General features: G+C 49.6%; 1 protein-coding gene and 1 pseudogene across 1 annotated transcript; one reads left to right on the top strand and one right to left on the bottom strand.

The window, feature by feature from the left end:
• Positions 1-168: 168 nt before the first annotated feature.
• On the bottom strand, positions 169-2649 carry LOC141478946 (T-cell surface glycoprotein CD1b-1-like). Its single transcript, XM_074167883.1, has 6 exons — positions 2571-2649; positions 1992-2249; positions 1550-1831; positions 1159-1443; positions 956-1052; positions 169-786 (listed from the first exon to the last, which is right to left on the bottom strand). Exons 1-6 carry the CDS (start codon positions 2647-2649, stop codon positions 726-728), a joined length of 1062 nt encoding a protein of 353 aa, XP_074023984.1. The 3' UTR covers positions 169-725.
• A 5170-nt stretch (positions 2650-7819) lies between these two features.
• Positions 7820-13467, top strand: LOC141478949 (galanin receptor 2b-like; annotated as a pseudogene).
• Positions 13468-18510: the final 5043 nt, after the last annotated feature.

The raw sequence follows: 18510 nt of genomic DNA, 5'->3' as shown, positions 1-18510 counted from the left end.
TTATTTCCATTAAATATGTAAGAACATTTTTGTATATGCACAAATACTCTTTTATCCTTTGGTGTTTCCTGCAATTAGCGCAAATAATTCAGTGGTGCTCCAGCTTCCATTTGCAGGTCAAAACCTCCCTGAGCCCACCCAAATCCTGAAGAAAGGCACGTGTTCTTAGTGAAAACATGAATGTTTTAATTTCATTTTATACACATCTGCAATTCCCACACATTCCATCAGAGCTTCAGTGTTACCCAGCATTTCATTAAATGGTTTGTGGCCAGGTGCTGTTAGTCTGTGTGGAAAACTTCAGTCTTGGCACAAATATTTCTGGAATAAGGTTAATAAAGGCAGCTTTTAGGAAAAAATTCTAGAAAGCAACAGTAGAAGGGAACAGCTTACTGCCTATGGATAAATGTGTTATTGTATCAGAAGTGGGAGAAATTGCCACTGGGCATTGGGGTGCCCTAAAGAGCCTCTGTGGGTGCATGGTACAGTGCCACAAGGTAAGAAGCGATCGTATGTAACGAGTGAGAAGGTCTCAGACTTGCATCCTTGTCTGCTTAGCAAACTGAAGCTGGTCAGGACCCCTTGAGGTTCCCCCCTCTGCGACTCCGATTCAAGTTGATCTCATACTCAGCAGTGCCCAGAATTTTGTTGAAGCAGAAAAAGGTAGAGTTTTTGTCCCTGTGAGGGTGGTGGAAGGAAAAGGGGGCTGTTGACTCCATTCTGGGCTAAGCTTCTTTGCTCAGGATGGAGTTCCTGGACTCTGATTCCTCCATCTGCTGGTGCTTTCTGAAATGAGAGGGGGATGGCTCATGGGTAGGTACTCCATGGAAGAGATTTCATGGGGGTGCAGCCAGCAGGGCTGAAACAGGAGCTTTGCTGCTCAGTGCAGCAATCCCCTGGGTAATTTCCTCCCCTCCTCTCCCACTGCTGCTCCATGGGGCAGAAAGGGACTCACCTGCGTCTCCACACCCAAAGCGCTGTGATGGCAGCCATGGCCACAGCTGCCAGCAGCCCGGCCCCAAGCCCTGCAATCAGCACCACCTCCGAGTTTCCTGAGAAACACAAGCAGAGGCTGCCATGAGCTTACCCAGCTTTGCTCCATTCTGCAGGGCAGGGCAGCTCAGGAGCCCCATCCCTGTCCCCATGGGTGGCACCTACCCCATGGGATGAGGAGGCTGCGGGTGCCCAGGCTGTGGTGGCGCACGCGGCAGGCGTAGCTGTGCCCATCACGGGGGGCCACGGCCAGGACGCTGCGGAGCTGGTAGGTTAGGTCAGCGTTGGGCAGGATGGCGCTGGTGTTGAGGGCTGGGCCCGGCGGCACCTCCTGGCCATCCCGCAGCCAGGCCACGCTGATGGGCCGCGGGTAGAAGCCGGTGACATGGCAAACCAGGAGGAGCTGGTCTGGTCTGGGTGTGCGGGCGAAGACCGTGGCCACGGGCAGCTCTGGGATGTGAGAGCAAAGGGGTGGGGAGAGCCCTGGTGGGGCACTGCTTGTCCCCAGTGTGGGGGAGGCTTTGGGGTGGCCATGCCAGGATCAGGGTGGTCTCACCTTGTCTCTCCAGAGCTGCCTTCCCATAGTGCAGTAACACCTCCATGTCATCAACACAGGTATCATTGAAGAGGACTTCCACCATCTCGCTGAAGGCGGTATAGTTCTGGAGAACAGCCTGGACATACCTTGACAGGTTAGTATCTCGGAAGGGGACCCAAGTAGCATTGCCCGTGTTGAAGCTGAGGAAGTCCTGGCCATTGTAGGCCACATAGGCGAAGGCCCGGGAGGTCCTATTGGGGTAGAGCTCACAGCCCGCCATGCATTGGGCCACAAAAGGGTCTAGAGGAGCAGAGAGGAGAAAGGAGTTGAATGAGAGGCTGGGACTGCCTTCCTGTGGACATGATCAGCACCTCCTGTCCAGTGCTGGGTCCTTCCCTACTTCCCAGATACTTTTCAAAGAGGGAAAAGAAGAGACCTGCAGAGAAGACCGGGTACTCACAGGGCACTTTCTCCTCCATAGCACCTTCATTGACCAAGTGATTGAACTGCTGCAAATAGATCCTGATCATGTTCTGAATGGTGTCCCAGTCACTGCGGGGCAGGGCTGGGCGCACCCAGGGCTGGTAGAAGCGGATGGTCCAGGTGTGCTTATCAATAGAACCGAGCTCGATGTCTTCCAGCAGACCCAGCCCCTCAGTTTCCACATAGGAGGTGTTTTGGAAGGTGGAGGTCTGGAGCAGCCGGACAGTGAACGACCCTACACGAGACAGGGGTTGACAGGGGGAGACAGGAGTGGGAGGAGAGGGATGGGGAAAGTGGAGGAGCTGAGGGACGGGTCCTTGAGGTTCAGGGACCTGCAGGCCCCAATAAGCCCTCTGCATCCTTGGCAGCCACAGCTCCCACCCCCTGCACCCAGCTGGGGTGGCTGCATCCCCACCAGGGAGGAACTGTGGAGCCAGGGGACAAGGAGGGGTGAGGAGGCAAGTGCCCAAGGCAGGTGGGGAGCAGGAAGCCCCTTGGCCATGGGGTCCCATGAGGGCACGGTAGAAGATGTGGATGAGCCAGGGCTTCCACTTACCCTTCAAGTCTGCCCATGTCCCAGAGAGGAGGATGAGGTAGAGGAGACGAAGGACGAGGCAGCAGTGAGGGGGCTGCATGGTGTCAGCAGCGAGGCCCCAAGTGTGCAATAGTGGGTGCAGTGGCAGGAGGAAGGGGCTGTGAGAGATGTGGCCACACACTTCTCATCAGGATGGCTCTGCCTGGGCAGCTCCACTGCTGCTAGTGGCCCTGGCAGCCAATGGGACTGGCACTGAGGTTTTGGGGAGGGCCTGAGGCTCGTGCTTGGTGTGGGCTGGGCCGGGGCACCCTAAGTATGGCTGTGAGTGCTGGGGAACTTGGGTGGGAGCAAGGCCATCCCACTGGCTGCAGGAGGGGTCCCTCATGGCTGCAGCACCTTGGCAATCAGGTCAGCGTGGGTGACCCAACCTCTCTTTTCTACCCCCATTTCAGATGGAGGTGCCACCTGGCCATGGGCACCCACTGTCCCTGATGGGAATGTCCTTAACTGCCACTCAGGCCCAGCATGTCTGGCTCTGACATCTGGCACAGACATCTCCATCCGCTCTGAGCTGCCTACTTAACCAGGCAGATTCCCCGCTACGTGGCTGTCTTTCCCGCAGAGGGGACAAACCCTGTTCCCGCAGCCTGGCCACATACCTGGGCTCCCCATACCCCCAGGCTGTGTGCTGACCCCATGCCTGTCACCTCCTGGCTGTCCCACAGCCAGGCCAGGCTGATGGGATGCAGGTAGAAGCTGGTGATCTGTCAAATCAGCTGGAGCAGAGCTGGGCAGGAGTGCAGGTGAAGACTGTTGCCATGGATAGTTCTGGGGGGCAAGAGTGAGGAGTTTTGGTGATAACCCCTGACGCCTCAGCACCACTGGCCTTGATGTTGGGGAAGGGGCTCCCCAGGAAGGAGGTGACGAGTAGTTTCTGCCTGGCTCAGGGCTGCAGGGTTGGGGATGGTTGCAGGCAGGGCTGGAGGAAGTGACCACTCCAACTGTTCTTTTGGGATGCTGGAAGTGGATGGGCTGGAGCAGCAGTAGTGTGACGGTTCCCAAGGGGAGAGAGGGGCTGTGGGGCCTGGAAGGGACTGTTTCCCACTGACACTCATTGGACACTTGGAGCAGCAGCACTTGTCCAGGAAGGGTCCCCAAGCTGGGACAGGGATGGGACCATGGTCCCCCTCACCCTGAGGCCCATTCCAGTGGGCTGCAGTGGATGAACAGCCTCCCCGTTTCCATGGAGCTCCATCCATGCCATGGGGCCTGGGAGCTACCTCTCTGTTTTCCTGAACCCCACAGTGCTGGGGAGCTCCAACTCTCCTGCAAACATCCCCAGGAGAGGGTCTGGGGCTGGGCTGTAGCCTGACACTCCCCTTTCCTTCCCACCACCTTTGGTGGGGAACCCTGTCCCCCTCCCCAAATGCCCCCTGGGCATGGGAACAGGAATGGTGGAGTCCATCCCCTTGCTCTGTCCCCACTGTCACCAGTGTCCAGCACTGGAGGGTCAATGGGGTGATCAGAGCTGGCCTTACCCCACCAGCTGTCCTCTACCCATTGCTCCTCCTCGGCTGTCCCCTGGTGCATCCCCTCACCCTGCAGTTTCTCTTCCCTTTTCCTGGGAGTGCCCGTGTTGGGGTTGAAGGCAGAACTGAAACCACAGCCAAGGGGAAGTTTGAGATGGGACCCCCTGATTACCTCCAAACACAACTGGGGCCGAAATGTCCCCTCTGCAATCTGGCAGAGTGCCATGTGACCCCTCCAAGGTGTCCCTGCTTGATGTCTTCATCTCAGGTGTCCCCAGCTGGGGTGGCGACACGGGAAAGCCTCATATAAGGCTGCTGCAGGCTGAGCTCCAGCACCCCATGACACTGAGTCAGACATGGGGAGACAAGGACACCAAACCCCTTCCCTTCTGTGGAGCTGTCCCATGGAGAAGTAGGGATGCTGTGGTAGCCTGGTCAGAAATGGCACCAATACAATTATTTACTGCAGTACAGCTTCAATGGTTTGAACTGGATGACTATTTGGCTGAGGTTTTATTGGGGTTGGTGCATATTCACCGTAGTAAGATAAAAGTTACATCTATGAGGGACTGCAGTGCACTTCCGTCTTTCAAATTTAGCTTTAGGATGGCTTGCCAATAACAGCTGTCATTAAGAAACAGATAAGAAATCTGGTCATAACCCAACTTCTACTTGGGAACTGCTTTTAACTGAGAATCTTGTCTTTGGCTCCCATCTGTGCTACAAAGGAGCTATGTTGCATCTCTGTCTGCAGCAAGTCTTTTACCTCCTCATTCCTGGTGCCAGTCCTGTCCCATTGGCTTGACTGGATCTGAATTGTCACCTCAGATTTGCTGGGTGATCACTGGACTCTTGGCTGATGCTGGTTACAATCTCCAAACCTGATTCTTACCCCAGGTTTGCTGATTTGACTTTCTGCCTCATTGTTTGTGATATAGTAACCTTACTCCCTTGCTGTGACCCTCAGTTCCTAGGTCATATTCCCTTGTAGAGCAGCCTGTCCTTGACACCAGGGACACACCATTAACGTATGTCAATGGAATAGAGTGGGTTTACCCTAGGACTGCCTTGGAAGCTTTTGTACATGAAGAATGATTTTTTCGTCAATCTTGGCCATTTGCTCTTTGCTGGAGCTATACCAGTTTCACATCAGCTGGAGACCTGATTCTTTGACCTCAGTGATGCTAATTTATTTTGTCTAAAGCTTCTACCCATCCTGAGAGCTGACCTGTGACTACCAGCAGGTGCTTAAGTCCGCTCATGGGGGGCATGTCTGCATAATCAATTTGCAGTCTTTGAAATGAGAAGCACGCTCATGGTCATCCTCTAGCCTCTTGTTTGAGCTTTGCATCGGAAGAATTCCAACATGTGGGAGGAACTCACAATCATTTTACTGCCATATGTATTCCGGGGGCTGCCCACATTCTCTCAATCTGGTTGACAACTGCTGCCATCCCTCCACATAGAGTCTTTTATCATGAAACCTCCTAGCCAAGTCATTAAATATTTTCTTGGTAAAATAGGTTTTCCTCCAATAGTCCAAATTCTAGTTTCATCTTCCATAGCCTTTCAATTTTCCCATTGATCTCATTCTTCCTGAGTGACCTCTGCACATATTTGGGCTGGATTATTGATATCTGGCCAATCATTGTTAGAGGGAGTTGTTATGGATGTACACTCATATATAGGTTGGCGGGCAGCAGCTTTTAGCTGCTCTACTTGCCAGTTCATTATTCCCTTCAATTTCACTGGATCCTTTGGTATGGGCTGGACAGTGTACTACAGCGATTTCCCTTGGAAGCTTAATAGCTTCCAGCAGCATTCAGATTTCAGTGCCACTAGAAATATTTTTCCCCTCCAAGGTAAGGAATCCTTGTTCTTTCCATTGCATACCTGTTGCATGACAGACTCCAAGGGCATATTTAGAGTCAGTATAGTTACCCACTGATTACATCCCTATGAGACTGCTCTTGCTAATGCTAATTCAGCTCCTTGGGCAGTCACTGAGGGTTGTCGAAGTTCTGGTTCAAGTACCTCCAAGTTTGTCACCACTGCATAGCCTGTGTGTTGTTTTCCATTCGTGGTAGTATGAAGGTGAAAAGGGTTGGGTAGGAGTTCTCTAGAGGCTGATCCTGCATATCTTCCTGTAGTCAGCTGGAGTGAAGCACTACCTTAGCACAATCTTAGAACAGGCAGTAAAGCTTCTGGATTCAAAACCATGACATCTTTTTAAAGTAATATTATCTGCATTTAAAATCATTAATTCATGGCAGTGTGCTCTTTGTGGGGAAAATGGTTGTGTAACGTTGTTTAAGAACCAGTTCTACTTCATATGGGACATACACAGTTGTTGGGTGACCCAGAACGAATTCTATGCTTCTTTCTATGAGAGTCAATGTTGCTGCTATTGCTCTAACACAGGAATTATTCCCTGCTGCTACAGGATCCAGTTGAGATGAGAAATAAGCCACAGGGCAGTGATGTGGACCTAGCCATTCAGCTGACTCAGCTGGCTACTCCTTTGTTCTCATGTTCAAAGGACTTGGAGTCATCTGGCAATCCCAGTGCCAGAGGAGAAGCTACAGCTTCTGTAAAGTATTCAGGGTCTGTAGTATCCTACTGTGCCTAAAAATCCTTGCATTTGTTTCTTTTTTATCACTTGAGGTATTTCTACAATAGCCTAGACCCGTTCTGGGTCTTTGTCCTTCTTTTAATATAAATCCTAAATATTTACTTCCTGATGACACAGCTGAAGCTTAGAAAGAGATGCATGGTGACTTTTTTCTGCTAAAGTGATACATAGACAAATAGTATCTTTCAAGCAATCTTCTATTGTCTTGCTGGCAAGTAACAGATCCTTTACATATTGTACAAATATGGAACCTCCAGGTAACATAGTACCTTTCAAGTCATCTTTAAGCAAATGCAAGAATATCATAGGAGACCCAGTGAACCCATGGGGCAAGCAGGTCCACGTTAGTTGTTGGCCTTTTCACGTAAACGCCAGCTTGTTGAGTCAGTTCAGCATCATTTTCAAATATTCTCTATCTCTTGTCTGCTCTAAATAACTCTTTCAACAGTATTTGAACATCAGAATATGAGGGGTTGTGCCCTGTGCAGATATTGGAAAAGAGTCGAGCACATCACTCAGTGTCTTCTTCAAGATGTGACATTTTACTTCCCCAAAGTGCTAAATCTCCTGGATTCCAGGGTTGCTGAGTGTATACTTGCAAGATTGGTGCAGCAGTGCAGCAGCACTTGCACTGGTGGGGGCATCGGCACCTCCCATAACAGCTTGGATGGCAGCAGGGTTAGGCATTATGTGACCGATTAGGGGATACATTTCTACAAGAGATGTAGAAGCAAAAGGAGGGGGTGAACAGTGTGGAGCAGCAATTTAGAAAGCAGAGTACTGATGATCTGATGAGTTTTTGACTTTTTTCACACTATCTCTTTTTTTCTGGGAGAATGCCTAGTTGTCCCAAACATCCCAATAGTCCATTTGTCCCAGGAAATGGTCAAGGGCAAATCATCACCATGCAGCCAGCTGCTATAGAGGGAGAGCTCAAGGTGTCATTAAGGATGCTAATATTTACAGGGTGAAGTAGTCGGCTGCTGGTCAAACCACCAGTATATACATAATTTTTTGTACCTGAGGGTCTCTGATAATCTGGTTTAAACCAGTTTCATGCCCTTGTCCATGGTCCAGAGGCTATTACATTCACAGGTTCATTTTCGATCATGAGGTGTGTTGGTCTTTTATCAGCCTGAACCAAAGTATAGCCAACTTGATTAAAGAGTTGAGGGTATCTGTCAGCCTCTAGGTTGTACCTGGACCAGTTTCCAAGCTTCTCTCTCATGACAAAGAATAGCAGAAGACAACGCTGTAGCTGTGTGGCTAAAAGGGTGTGGAACTTATTCCTTATTATTCAGCCAGCGTCCTCTGGGAAGGGAGGAAGGCCAAGGGGAAGAGATAAAACTGTGAAATAGTAATTGTAGTCAAACTGGTAACAAGGATGTTTTTCCTTAGCACTAATCTAAGCTCCTTGGGGACTCCATGTGGGTTGGAGAGTTTTCTGAAGAGCCTTATGGAGTAAGTAAATGGACTAAGCCACAGTTGCCACTATGTGATTTGAATTTATTCCAGCGTGTCATTCAAATAAAAGCATTTATAATTTTTCCATTGTATGTTGTGTAGGTTTCTTCTGCTTTTCTTGTACCCACCCCCCTGACATTGTACAGATTAGGAAACTAATAGTATCCCCTGATGATTGGGATGGAGACATTTGGGGTGGTCCCGATGATAGCGAGTTAGAAGAAGACATTCCTTCGTTCCTCACAGCTCCTCCTGAATATGAACACAGACCTGTTATCAAACCAGAAATAACTACGGGACCTTGGGGTGCTAATCCACGGAATACTACACGAACCAGCCCCTGGGATCCGTTGCAACTGTCAAATTTGCAAGAGAAATATAGCAGAAATGCTGGTGAAACTGAAACTCAATATTTGTGGCGAGTATGCTTAACTGGTGGCGACCGAATAATGTTAAGCCAGTGTCGGAGTGGGAGACGGACCCGGAGTAACGATGAGTCTCAATATGAGTATGGTCATTCTCACTTTATTCAAGTTCACACAGAGTATATAAAGACAGACAAGCAGAGCACGCGCTAGCAACAATTATACGATTGGCTTACAGTCTCTGTTCACGCGCCTAGAGCGCTCACACAATTAGCGCGGACCTCTTGTCCACGCGCAGCAGATGTTTCTCTATCTCCCGGAGGCAGTACCGCTTATCACTTACTTATCATGTAGCTACCAATGGCCAGTTTTTGCAGAAGAACAACTTGGTGGGTTTGCAATGAGGCAGTTAGGGGATGACTAACAACACAAAGGCTTCCCAGGGACATGCAAGAATGCTCATCCCTTAGACAAAGGAGAAACCAGTCTATGCCGGAAGGGCGGTTTAACGGAAGGATGAACGTTTCACTGAGACCGGCAAACTTGAGCAATATTATCAAAGAAGGGAATAAATATATAAGTGAAGTAATTGATACAGGTGGAGCGATGGGGAGAAGTAAACAGGGGCGGGACAAAGGGAAGTAGTCTTAGGCGTCTCTGATGGGCTGTGACCTCTGGAGTACCCAGCCAGTGGGGAAACGAGGGAAATTTTGGCTGGGAACAGGGAATAAAAACAGAATGCATCAAAACCCGGTGTGCCTGCTTGCCGGGTCACCCATTCTTGCAAGAATGTTTAAATAAAATGTGCTTTGTAGTGATCACTGTCTGAGCTGTTGTTATTGGACAAGGAGCGTTTCTCACAAGCTCCAGCCTTGACTGCCACAGAGTACATGTTCTGGCCCATCTTACTCCTTGCGCTTGCTTCCAAGGTACCAAACCATGATAGGGCCAAACAGCCCTCTACAATGAGAGGTTCACAGCACTGCAGAAAGAAACTTCAGTACCAGGGAATATCTGGGATGGCTTAAATCCCAGCCAAAACTGTGGTTGGGCTGCTGTTACAGTCCCCTTCCACTTTGTCCTGCTCTGAGGTGCCACCTGCAGAAACAGGCACCTGGATGCAAACAGTGATCTGACACTTCAGCTATTCACCCACCCAGAGGTGCCAGCATCCTCTGTTTGGGGCAAGGGGGGTCATGCAGACTCCCTGACAAAAACATCCCAATCCTCTGGTTACTGGGTTTGGCTGCTGTCACGAGGAAGACTGGAGATATCTCACAGTCTAAGCCTCTTGCTTCCCTGCACCTGTATCACACGAGCACAGTCTGCCTCTCCAGCTGGCTCAGAACCGGGGATAGTTGAATAGTAGGACATTTTGGCAACGTGCTAGTGCTAGTGCCTGTGTTCTCTCCCTTTCTGGTGCCACTTGTGTGCTGTAGTGCAGTGCTCCACCAAAAGGTGGCTGCATTTCAGTGTGCCATAAAGCAATTCTTGCAGAGCTGCCTTTGACTTTCAGGATGACAGGACCAGCAAGCAACAAGGGTTTTGTCACACATGTGACCCTTCACACCAGCTGCGTGTCTTATCTACCTGCTCTGCTGGCCTTACAGTGCCTCAAATGAGCATCCTTTAGTGGACACCGGCAGGCTGAGGCTGCAGCAGTTGCCCTCCTGCCTGTGCTGCCAGCTCCTCCCCATCTCCTACTCACAAGCACCAAGCCACCTTCTCTCCTTGCTGACACCTACATCTTTGCATTGCCTGGAGGTGGACAAGCAGAGCTGGCCATCACACCGTGGCTGGTCAGTGTTGCTGGAGGGAGCAGACAGACCATCACTGCCTGCTTTGGTCTGGCCTGAGAAAGCAGATAGTACCAAAAGGCAATGGCCCACCTGGTCCCTTTGGTACCAAGGTGGAAGCAGCCACAGCTCCAGTGAGCAAATCTCTCCCCTGCCAGGCTGATCTGAAAGCTGGAGAAGGCTGGAAATATGCCGCCAGTGGGCAGGAGTCTGCTTGGTACCCATCACCTGGTGAAGCTTCCCCAGGTCTTGAATCCTCAGTTCAGACCTCTTTCTGCTGGATAAAGTCTGCCAAGCAGTGGATATCTGCATGGTCTCCACAGCACCATGTCTCTGCTCCTGGTTCAGGGACATAACCCACCCCACCATGTACGGAGAGGTGAGCCAGCCTAAGCCTGTGTCCTGATTTGAGGTAAAACAGAACCATTTTTCCGTTCAGTAATTTTACTTCGCAGCTAAGCCTCTTCTAACTGAACTCTTTGAAATTAACAGCATATTGTTAAAATGCTGTTCGCTCCCAGAGAGATAGGACCTGATTGTTTATCATTTTTGCCAAGGAACAGTGTGCAGAGAGGCTCTTGCTTATCCTTATTGCTGTAACAGCCAACGTCAGCTCACTTTGTTATTTGCCCCGTTCGAGGGTCGAAAAAGGAAAAGCATAGAGGGGTCCCACCTGCAGGGAGGAGGGGACAGGAGAGGTGACCCCAAACTGACCAACAAGGTCTTCCATCCCATCTGCCCCATGCTCAGTACAAAAGCTGAGGGATCAAAGGGTCAGCCTCTTTCTTTAATGGCCAGTGTTAGAGGAGGACTCTATTCATCTGCTTTTGATATCGATCTGTGCGTTCCTGAATCCAGAGCTGGAATCCAGTTCCCATCCGTTGCTGAGTCCAGTCTGGGACTTTCCCAGTGCTGCTGGTGACTTGATCATCATCCTGGGAGCTTGATACAGTTTTGTATGTCTTGTACATATTTCATTTGTTATTTTTTTAATATTTTATTAATATTTTCATTGAAGCTGTTTAGATTTTTTAAACTCGTAAGTCTCTTTATCTCCTTCCTCTCCTTGGAGAGAGAAGTGGGGGAGAGCATGTGTCATTTGTTTCAGTGGCCATTCTGGCCCAAACCATGGCAGCCTGTGGGAGGAGAAATACCCTTGCTAGAAAGAGAAAAGCTGTTTTACCCAAGACTGTATCTCAAAAAGGGTGTGGGATAACATGTAGGGCGACTCCTCAGGGACCTTCAGGAGAAAGAAAGAAAGAAACTCTCTTGTCCCTGGAGTTTAGGTGTCCAGGCAGAACTTGGCTGAGGTCTCAGTGCTGGTTGCTTTGCTCTCTCCTCCAGCTACCTGGCCATCTGCTATCCACTGTGCTCCTGGGAGCTGCAAACCCCCAACAACACAGTGGCTGCCATGGCTGTGATCGGGGGCCATGATCTTTGTTGGGCCCTACCTAAGCTACTATGACCTGACTGAGTGGGCGTGCAGCTACATCTGCATGCCTGGCTGGGAGGAGTGGAGATGCAAGGTCATGGACACCAGCAAATTTGTCTTCAGCTATGTCACCTCAGTGCTGATCATCAGCCTCTCCTACACCAGGACCATCAAGTACCTGTGGACAATAGTGGACCCCCTGGAGGACATGTCAGAGTCTAAGAAGGCCAAGCAGAAGGTAATCAAGATGCTCCTCATTGTAACCATCCTTTTCTGCCTCTGCTGGCTCCCCTACCACATAGTCATTCTCTGGTACCTCTATAGAGACTTCTACTTCAACCAGGCCAACTACAGCTTTGGCCTGCTTTCCCGCTGCAAGCTCTATGCCAACTCCTGCCTCAACCCCATTAGCTGCTTCCTGGTTTCCAAGCACTTCCACAGGGGCTTCACAAAAGTTTTCAGCTGTCTGTTGAGGAAAAACCACCAGCAATAGGGTGCACGTGGTGCACACTGCCCACATTGTGCCCACTCCACTGCAGTGTCCCAGATGCACACAGAGAATAACAGGTGCGAGCTGAACTCAGCCTCCATGGCAGTCCCATCCAGTTCCTTCAAGCCCCTTCATATTTCTTGGTGGCCAAGCTCCACACCATCTGACAGCTTGGCTGTGTCATCAGCTTCAGGCCACCCTTTCCCACTGGGTGAGACAGGATGCTGGAAAGGCAAGCCAGAAACTGCTATACACTGCTTCTGGTCTTGTTGCTCCTTCCCATTCCAAGCACCAATTGTTCTCCTGAGCTATGTCCCCACAACATGCTGAATGCAAGGGAAGGAATGGACCCAGACTTGCTCCTGATCCTCAGACCATCTGGACTCCAAGGACAAAAGCTCCAGCTCCTCTGTTGGCTCTCATCCTTCCGACTCCTCAGTGGCCCCACCACTCCAGACACATCGGTTACTTGTCAAAGACTCCCTTCTGCCTCCCAATGCCCCATCTGGCCAGACTGATGCCCACAGCAGGAACTGCAAGGGACACAGGTGCAGGTAGGGCAAGGCAAGCAAAGGCGGTGTGGAAAGCAGCTGGCACAGCCCATGGATGGTTACAGTGATGGCTTTGGTGCTGGCTGCACTCCTCTCCCAGTAACTGGGTCCTTCCATGGGATTTTGGGAAGGCTGTGGGCTCTCCGCATGCGTGGGATATTGCTGCTGGACATACTAGAGAAATATTTTTCTAACTCAGTGTCCTGGTTCTGGCAGGGATAGTGTTAATTCTCCCCAGGATCTAGCAGGGACACAGGTATTCCATCCCATGGGAGCCATGCCCAGGGGGTAGCTGGAGGCTGGCCGGGGAAGGGAGGGCGGAGGGCAGGAAGTCTGGGTCCAGTGAGTGGTGGTATCATAATTGTGTTAATATACTCCTCTACCCGTGTTACTGTTCCTGTTTTCTTGTTCCCTTTGCTGTTCTGTTAAACTGCCTTTGTCCCAACCCACGAGGTTTGCCTTTTTTTTCTTCCAATTCTCCCCTTGTTGCCGTGGGGAGGCTTGAGAGCGTGGCTGCCACATGGTTCCTTGTTGCCGTCTGAGGACAATCCACCACAGCCCTTTTTTGGGGGCACTCAGAGGGTTGAGATAACGACAAAATCCGACCAGAGCTTGTTAAAACAAATTTGCTGTATGCTTTTGTTGTACTAGTTGAATAGCCACCGGTCACCACGTTGCTTGTTCTGTTCTGGTGGCTCTGCTATGTAAATTCTTACATGGTTTATGTATTCCCCACGATGCTGTTTATCAGCTCTGGGAGAGGGATCAGGATTATAATTTTGCTGTCCTGTGTAACACCAATTTATGATGTGATGGCATCGCTGCTCAGATGGTTACGGGGGGCTGTTTATGTGATATTGTTGTCCTGCCCCTACCTTGGGCACCGTCTCTCGGAATTTATTAATAATCACACCCAACCTATGGGGGAAGCAGCGGGGGATACCTTCCCCAGCTCTTTGCCTCCCCTTTCTCCTTCAGGCCAGGTGTGACAGCTTTTGAGAATTTTGAATATCCTTGGAATGCTGAAACCAGCGTGGTCCTTTTGTTTTGTCTCCTGAATGTGTTCCAGGTCTTGTTTAGGGTCAAACAATTATATAAGACTACCAGCCAGAGATCTGCCTCGAAGGTGGATAGTCATGGGTGGCATGGCATGTGGGAGAATATGGGCAGGTATCGAGAGCTTCTCACCTCCAATGCTTTGGGACTTCATGCCTGAACAACTACAGGACATTGATAAAGTGACAGAATATTTGAAAGGAAATGGCTGTGCCTATTCCAGAGAGGCACAGCTCACCATACTGTGCTGGGTCCTGTCCAGCATCCAGCAGACACTGCTCAATATTGTGCAGCATCCTCAGGAAAGAGAGGGAAATCAGGCCAACAGGCAGTGTGGCTATTCCAACGCCTGTGACAGACACTGCAGCTACTTCAATGTCAGTGGCAGGCACTGCAGCTGAATCAGAAATCAAACCCATGCCTATATCAGTCGCCCCTGTACGGAAGAAGAAACACACCAAGAAATCAGTTTGCTTAGTGAGGGATGACGATGAAACAGGGTCACCATGAGAACAGGAGGAAGAGGCAGAACCAGGGATAGTAATTTGATCCCTATCCCTGAGCGAGCTGTGGGATACGTGAAAAAATTTCATCCAACTTCCAAGTGAGCACATTGTCACCTGGCTGCTCTGATGCTGGGATAATCGGGCCAGTAGCCTGAAATTAGAGAGTAGGGAGGCCAGGCAGCTGGGATCCCTGTCTAGGGAAGGGGACATTCACAAGGTGATTGGAAAAAGACAAGTCCTCAGCCTCTGGAGGCGACTCCTGTTAGCAGTGAGGGAAAGGTACCCCTTCAGTGAAGATGTTGTATGTCATCCAAGCAAGTGGACCACCGTGGAAAGAGGTATCCAGTACCTGAGAGCATTAGCTGTGCGGGAGACGATTTATTATGACCTGGACAACGCACAGTTACCCACAGATCCCGATGAGATCCAATGTACAAGGCCCACATGGCAGAAGTTTGTACGGAGCGCCCCATCGTCATATGCCAACTCACTGGCAGTGATGGAATGGAAATGTGAAGAGGGACGAACGGTGCATGAGGTGGCTGCCCAACTTCGGCAATATGAAGAAAGTCTCTCTTCCCCTCTTGTCTCAGCTGCGGAGAAACTGTCCTGGAAGGTTCAGCAACTTGAAGAGAATATGTCCTACTCCCCTACTAAAAAGGGATAAAAATTCATAACAAATTTATGTTTTCTCCATGTTCTTTACACATTTGGGACTCCTGTCCAAATGGGGACAAACGTTACCCTGCGTTTGTTCTGGTGGCATTTGCAGTACACAATACAAATTTTGCCAAACGGCACGCCTTTTAGTTGCTGGCTGAAAATAGCATCCTCGCTTCCTGGGAATTTTGGTATCGGAGGGTATAGGGGAGTTTCACATTCAATAAACCATGTTATTGGCCCTTCCAGCATGCTCGGGGTTATGGATTCTGCATCTTGGTGACAGGTGGCTCTAGATACCCCGCTGGTGATGAGGGATCGTGGGAAATGACGCAGAACTGCAGATGAAGACACAGCCTGTACCTGGAAAACTTATGAATGACAGAGCGAAGTGGTATCTGCAGGATAAATACCTGTTTTTTCTTGTATCTGTAATTTTGTGTCCCTGTTAGACAAGACAGTCGCACAGGCACACACAAACTGAGGGGTGTTACAGGAGGGAGCAAACTCTGATTTATGGCTGAGTTGAGGAAGTGCTTTCTGCGCCCGAATGATGAAGGCATACGTGTGTGGGACGCAGCGAGCAAGGGCTTTTTTGCAGCTGCCTTCATCAGGGGATTAGTGGGAAATGGAGTATTCAGTATGAATAAGGGAAGGAAACTCTCATCCTTTTTTAGTCATTTTAGCACAGTGCTTAGAAAAGGCAAAGAAGGTGCTTATGCTGTTTGGTCGGGCTCAATAAGAATAATTTTAGTTCTGCCGTTCCTCAGTCTAAAAGGCCAAGCTTGACTTTAAAAAAGGTTACAGCTCTTTGGAAGTTTATGAAGCTGCTTGTGTGTGGCTGCAGAGAATTCCCTATGAGTGGGATGGATCAAAATATTCCAGGTAAGAAATCCTTACAAATACTCAGTATTATCTCATTTTTCTTACCATTTTGGAATAAATTTCTGTATCTCAATATTATATAATTTGTTATGATAACAACTTTGCTGTATGTAAGGACTTCATGAAGTATTGACCATCCACTAGGATTTCCAATAAAGAAATTGTGGACTTAGAAAGGGACTTAGCATTTACAGGACAGAAAGCATGGAGATTGCTAAACTGAAAAGGGAAAAAAAATTCATAACAAATTTATGTTTTCTCCATGTTCTTTACACATTTGGGACTCCTGTCTTTTCTCCTGAGTACAGACTTTATCAAGGTCATGTTTAAATTTCTCCAATATACTTTCAACCAGACTGCTCCGTAGCAGGCTGCCAATTCCTCTGTCCCTCAAACAAGCGACCTACAGAGGAAAAAAAAAATAGTAAAGTAGTTTGAGTGATACAGGAATGCTTTGTTTCTCTGATAATTCAGTATAATGCAGGAAAAAATACATCATTTTTATTTAGCTGACATTTACATCAGTAAGATTTGAACCGTGGTGAAATATTGCAGAAGTGCCTAAATGGCCAGTTCATTCAAACATGTATTTTGTAATTCAAAGGCTCGTGAGTTATCGCTCGCCTGTACTCTGCCCCTGAGCACAGGGAGTTTACTCTAAACCAATGGAAACTGCATTGTTTAGTCTGAAATACAGAATTTAGCATATCAAGCAGAGAGATCTTACAGTTTCTGTTAACAGGCTAAAAGCGTACTTTATTCTTTTTTAAATGCTCCGAGGCATGTCCTGAAGGAATTATGAGACTCTAGTCCTGGAGCTTTTACTGAAAGTAATCCTGAAGTCAGTAAATTTACTTGCGTGTTAGACAGGGGAATACAGATATCTCCATCTTTCCCTGAATTAAGGTTTTCTTTCCATAAAGCCTTTGAGAAGGTTTCAAAATGCTACATATAAGCATTTGGGGGTGGCATCTATCCCTAAGCAAAGCCTTTGCGGTGGACTTGGCGCTTATAGATGGGGATCTGATCAACACCTATAAATACTAAAAGGGTGAGTGTCAGGATGGGGCCAGTCTTTTTTTCAGTGGTGCCCAGTGACAGGACAAGAGGAAATGGGCACAAACTTGAACATAAGAAGTTCCATCTAAACATGAGAAGGAACTTCTTTCCTTTGAGGGCGGCAGAGCTCTGGAATAGGCCGCCCAGAGACATGGTGGAGTCTCCGTCTCTGGAGACATTCAAAACCCGCCTGGCCAAGTTCCCGTGCAACCTGCTCTAGGTGGACCTGCTTTGGCAGGGGTGTTGGACTAGATGATCTCCAGAGGTCCCTTCCGACCCCACATCATTCTGTGATTGTGTGATTCTGTGCTGGGGCAGCGGGCCGGTTTGTCTGGGTGCCGGGGGCGGCCGCCAGCTTCCAGCCAGGCTCCTGAAGCTGCAGAGGCGTCTTTGTGGAGAGAGGAGGCTGCTGAGGCCTCAGCTGGGTGTGGGACACGAGGACGGTCCTCCATGGCCCGGCCTGGCTGGACACAAGTGCAGCATGTGCCAGGACCCCAAATCTGCCCCCGACCTCTGCGCAAACAGCTCTGAGTCCTCATGGTCAAAGTGGGGCAGCGGCTGCCCCTGGCACCCGGCTGGAGCCACCACTGGCCGCAGAGGCCCTGGACCATCCCTGGGGCTCGGCAGCGCCCACAAGGGCTGAAACCCAGAGTGGCTGCGGTGAAGCTCTGATGGATCCCTTCCCGCTCTGCAGGCTACAGCCCGTCCAGACGGGGAGCGAAAACCTCTGTTGTCTGAGTCCCACGGCTACTGCAGAGTGAAATACACCCACCGTGTTCTCCCTTCAGTTCCTTCAGAAGGTCCCTGAAGACTTTAGATGGCTCCGGGGACATTTTCCCTTCTTCAGCTGGGTACTTCTCTCTTGGAAGACCTTCACAGAAAGTGTTTGGTTCAGTTTCGTATCAATCAATTACAGAAAAGCAGTGCAAAGCCGGTGAGGTCAGCAGGGACAGACAATTCACCCTGCGGCATCAGCCTGGATCTAGTGCAGGATGCAGCCAAGGAGCTGGAAGAGCCTCCCCTTCAGGCACGTCTCCCAAATAAACACCCAGGAGAAGTCTCCACCCTTTATTGTGACCTACGTTGGCCCGAGGGCACATCACTGGGCCTGACCCGTTCCCTCTCTGCTCTTCCCCACGTCTGCGCATCAGCCACGGAAGGAGCAATGTCATTTCACATGGAAAAAGGATTAAGAGGGAAATGCTCCTTCCTCCCACTGACTTAGCTTTGGGACTGATCTCAGGCTCCAGGACAGGAATAGGGCAAGGATTCAGGAAGCCGTTGACCCTGAGAGGGTCTTATAGAAAATTGCTCATGCGTAAGCTCTTCCCACATTGTCAATGTTTCTGCTTTCAAGGAAAGGGAAATGAGAACGTACCTGTAGGAAGCCCTAAGGGATGCAATCCAAGATCCAGTCGATAAGCAGGATATCCATTGCCATCAGCCTCATCTAGAAGGAAGCACAGATGAGAAAGGTTTCCATTGCACGTTGGGATCCATTTCTGCCTTAGGAAGCTGCAGGGACTGGAAGGGGCT

This window comes from Numenius arquata, unplaced genomic scaffold, assembly GCF_964106895.1.
Source record: "Numenius arquata unplaced genomic scaffold, bNumArq3.hap1.1 HAP1_SCAFFOLD_144, whole genome shotgun sequence".
NCBI lineage: Eukaryota > Metazoa > Chordata > Aves > Charadriiformes > Scolopacidae > Numenius > Numenius arquata.
This window is presented reverse-complemented; position numbering and strand designations above follow the sequence as displayed.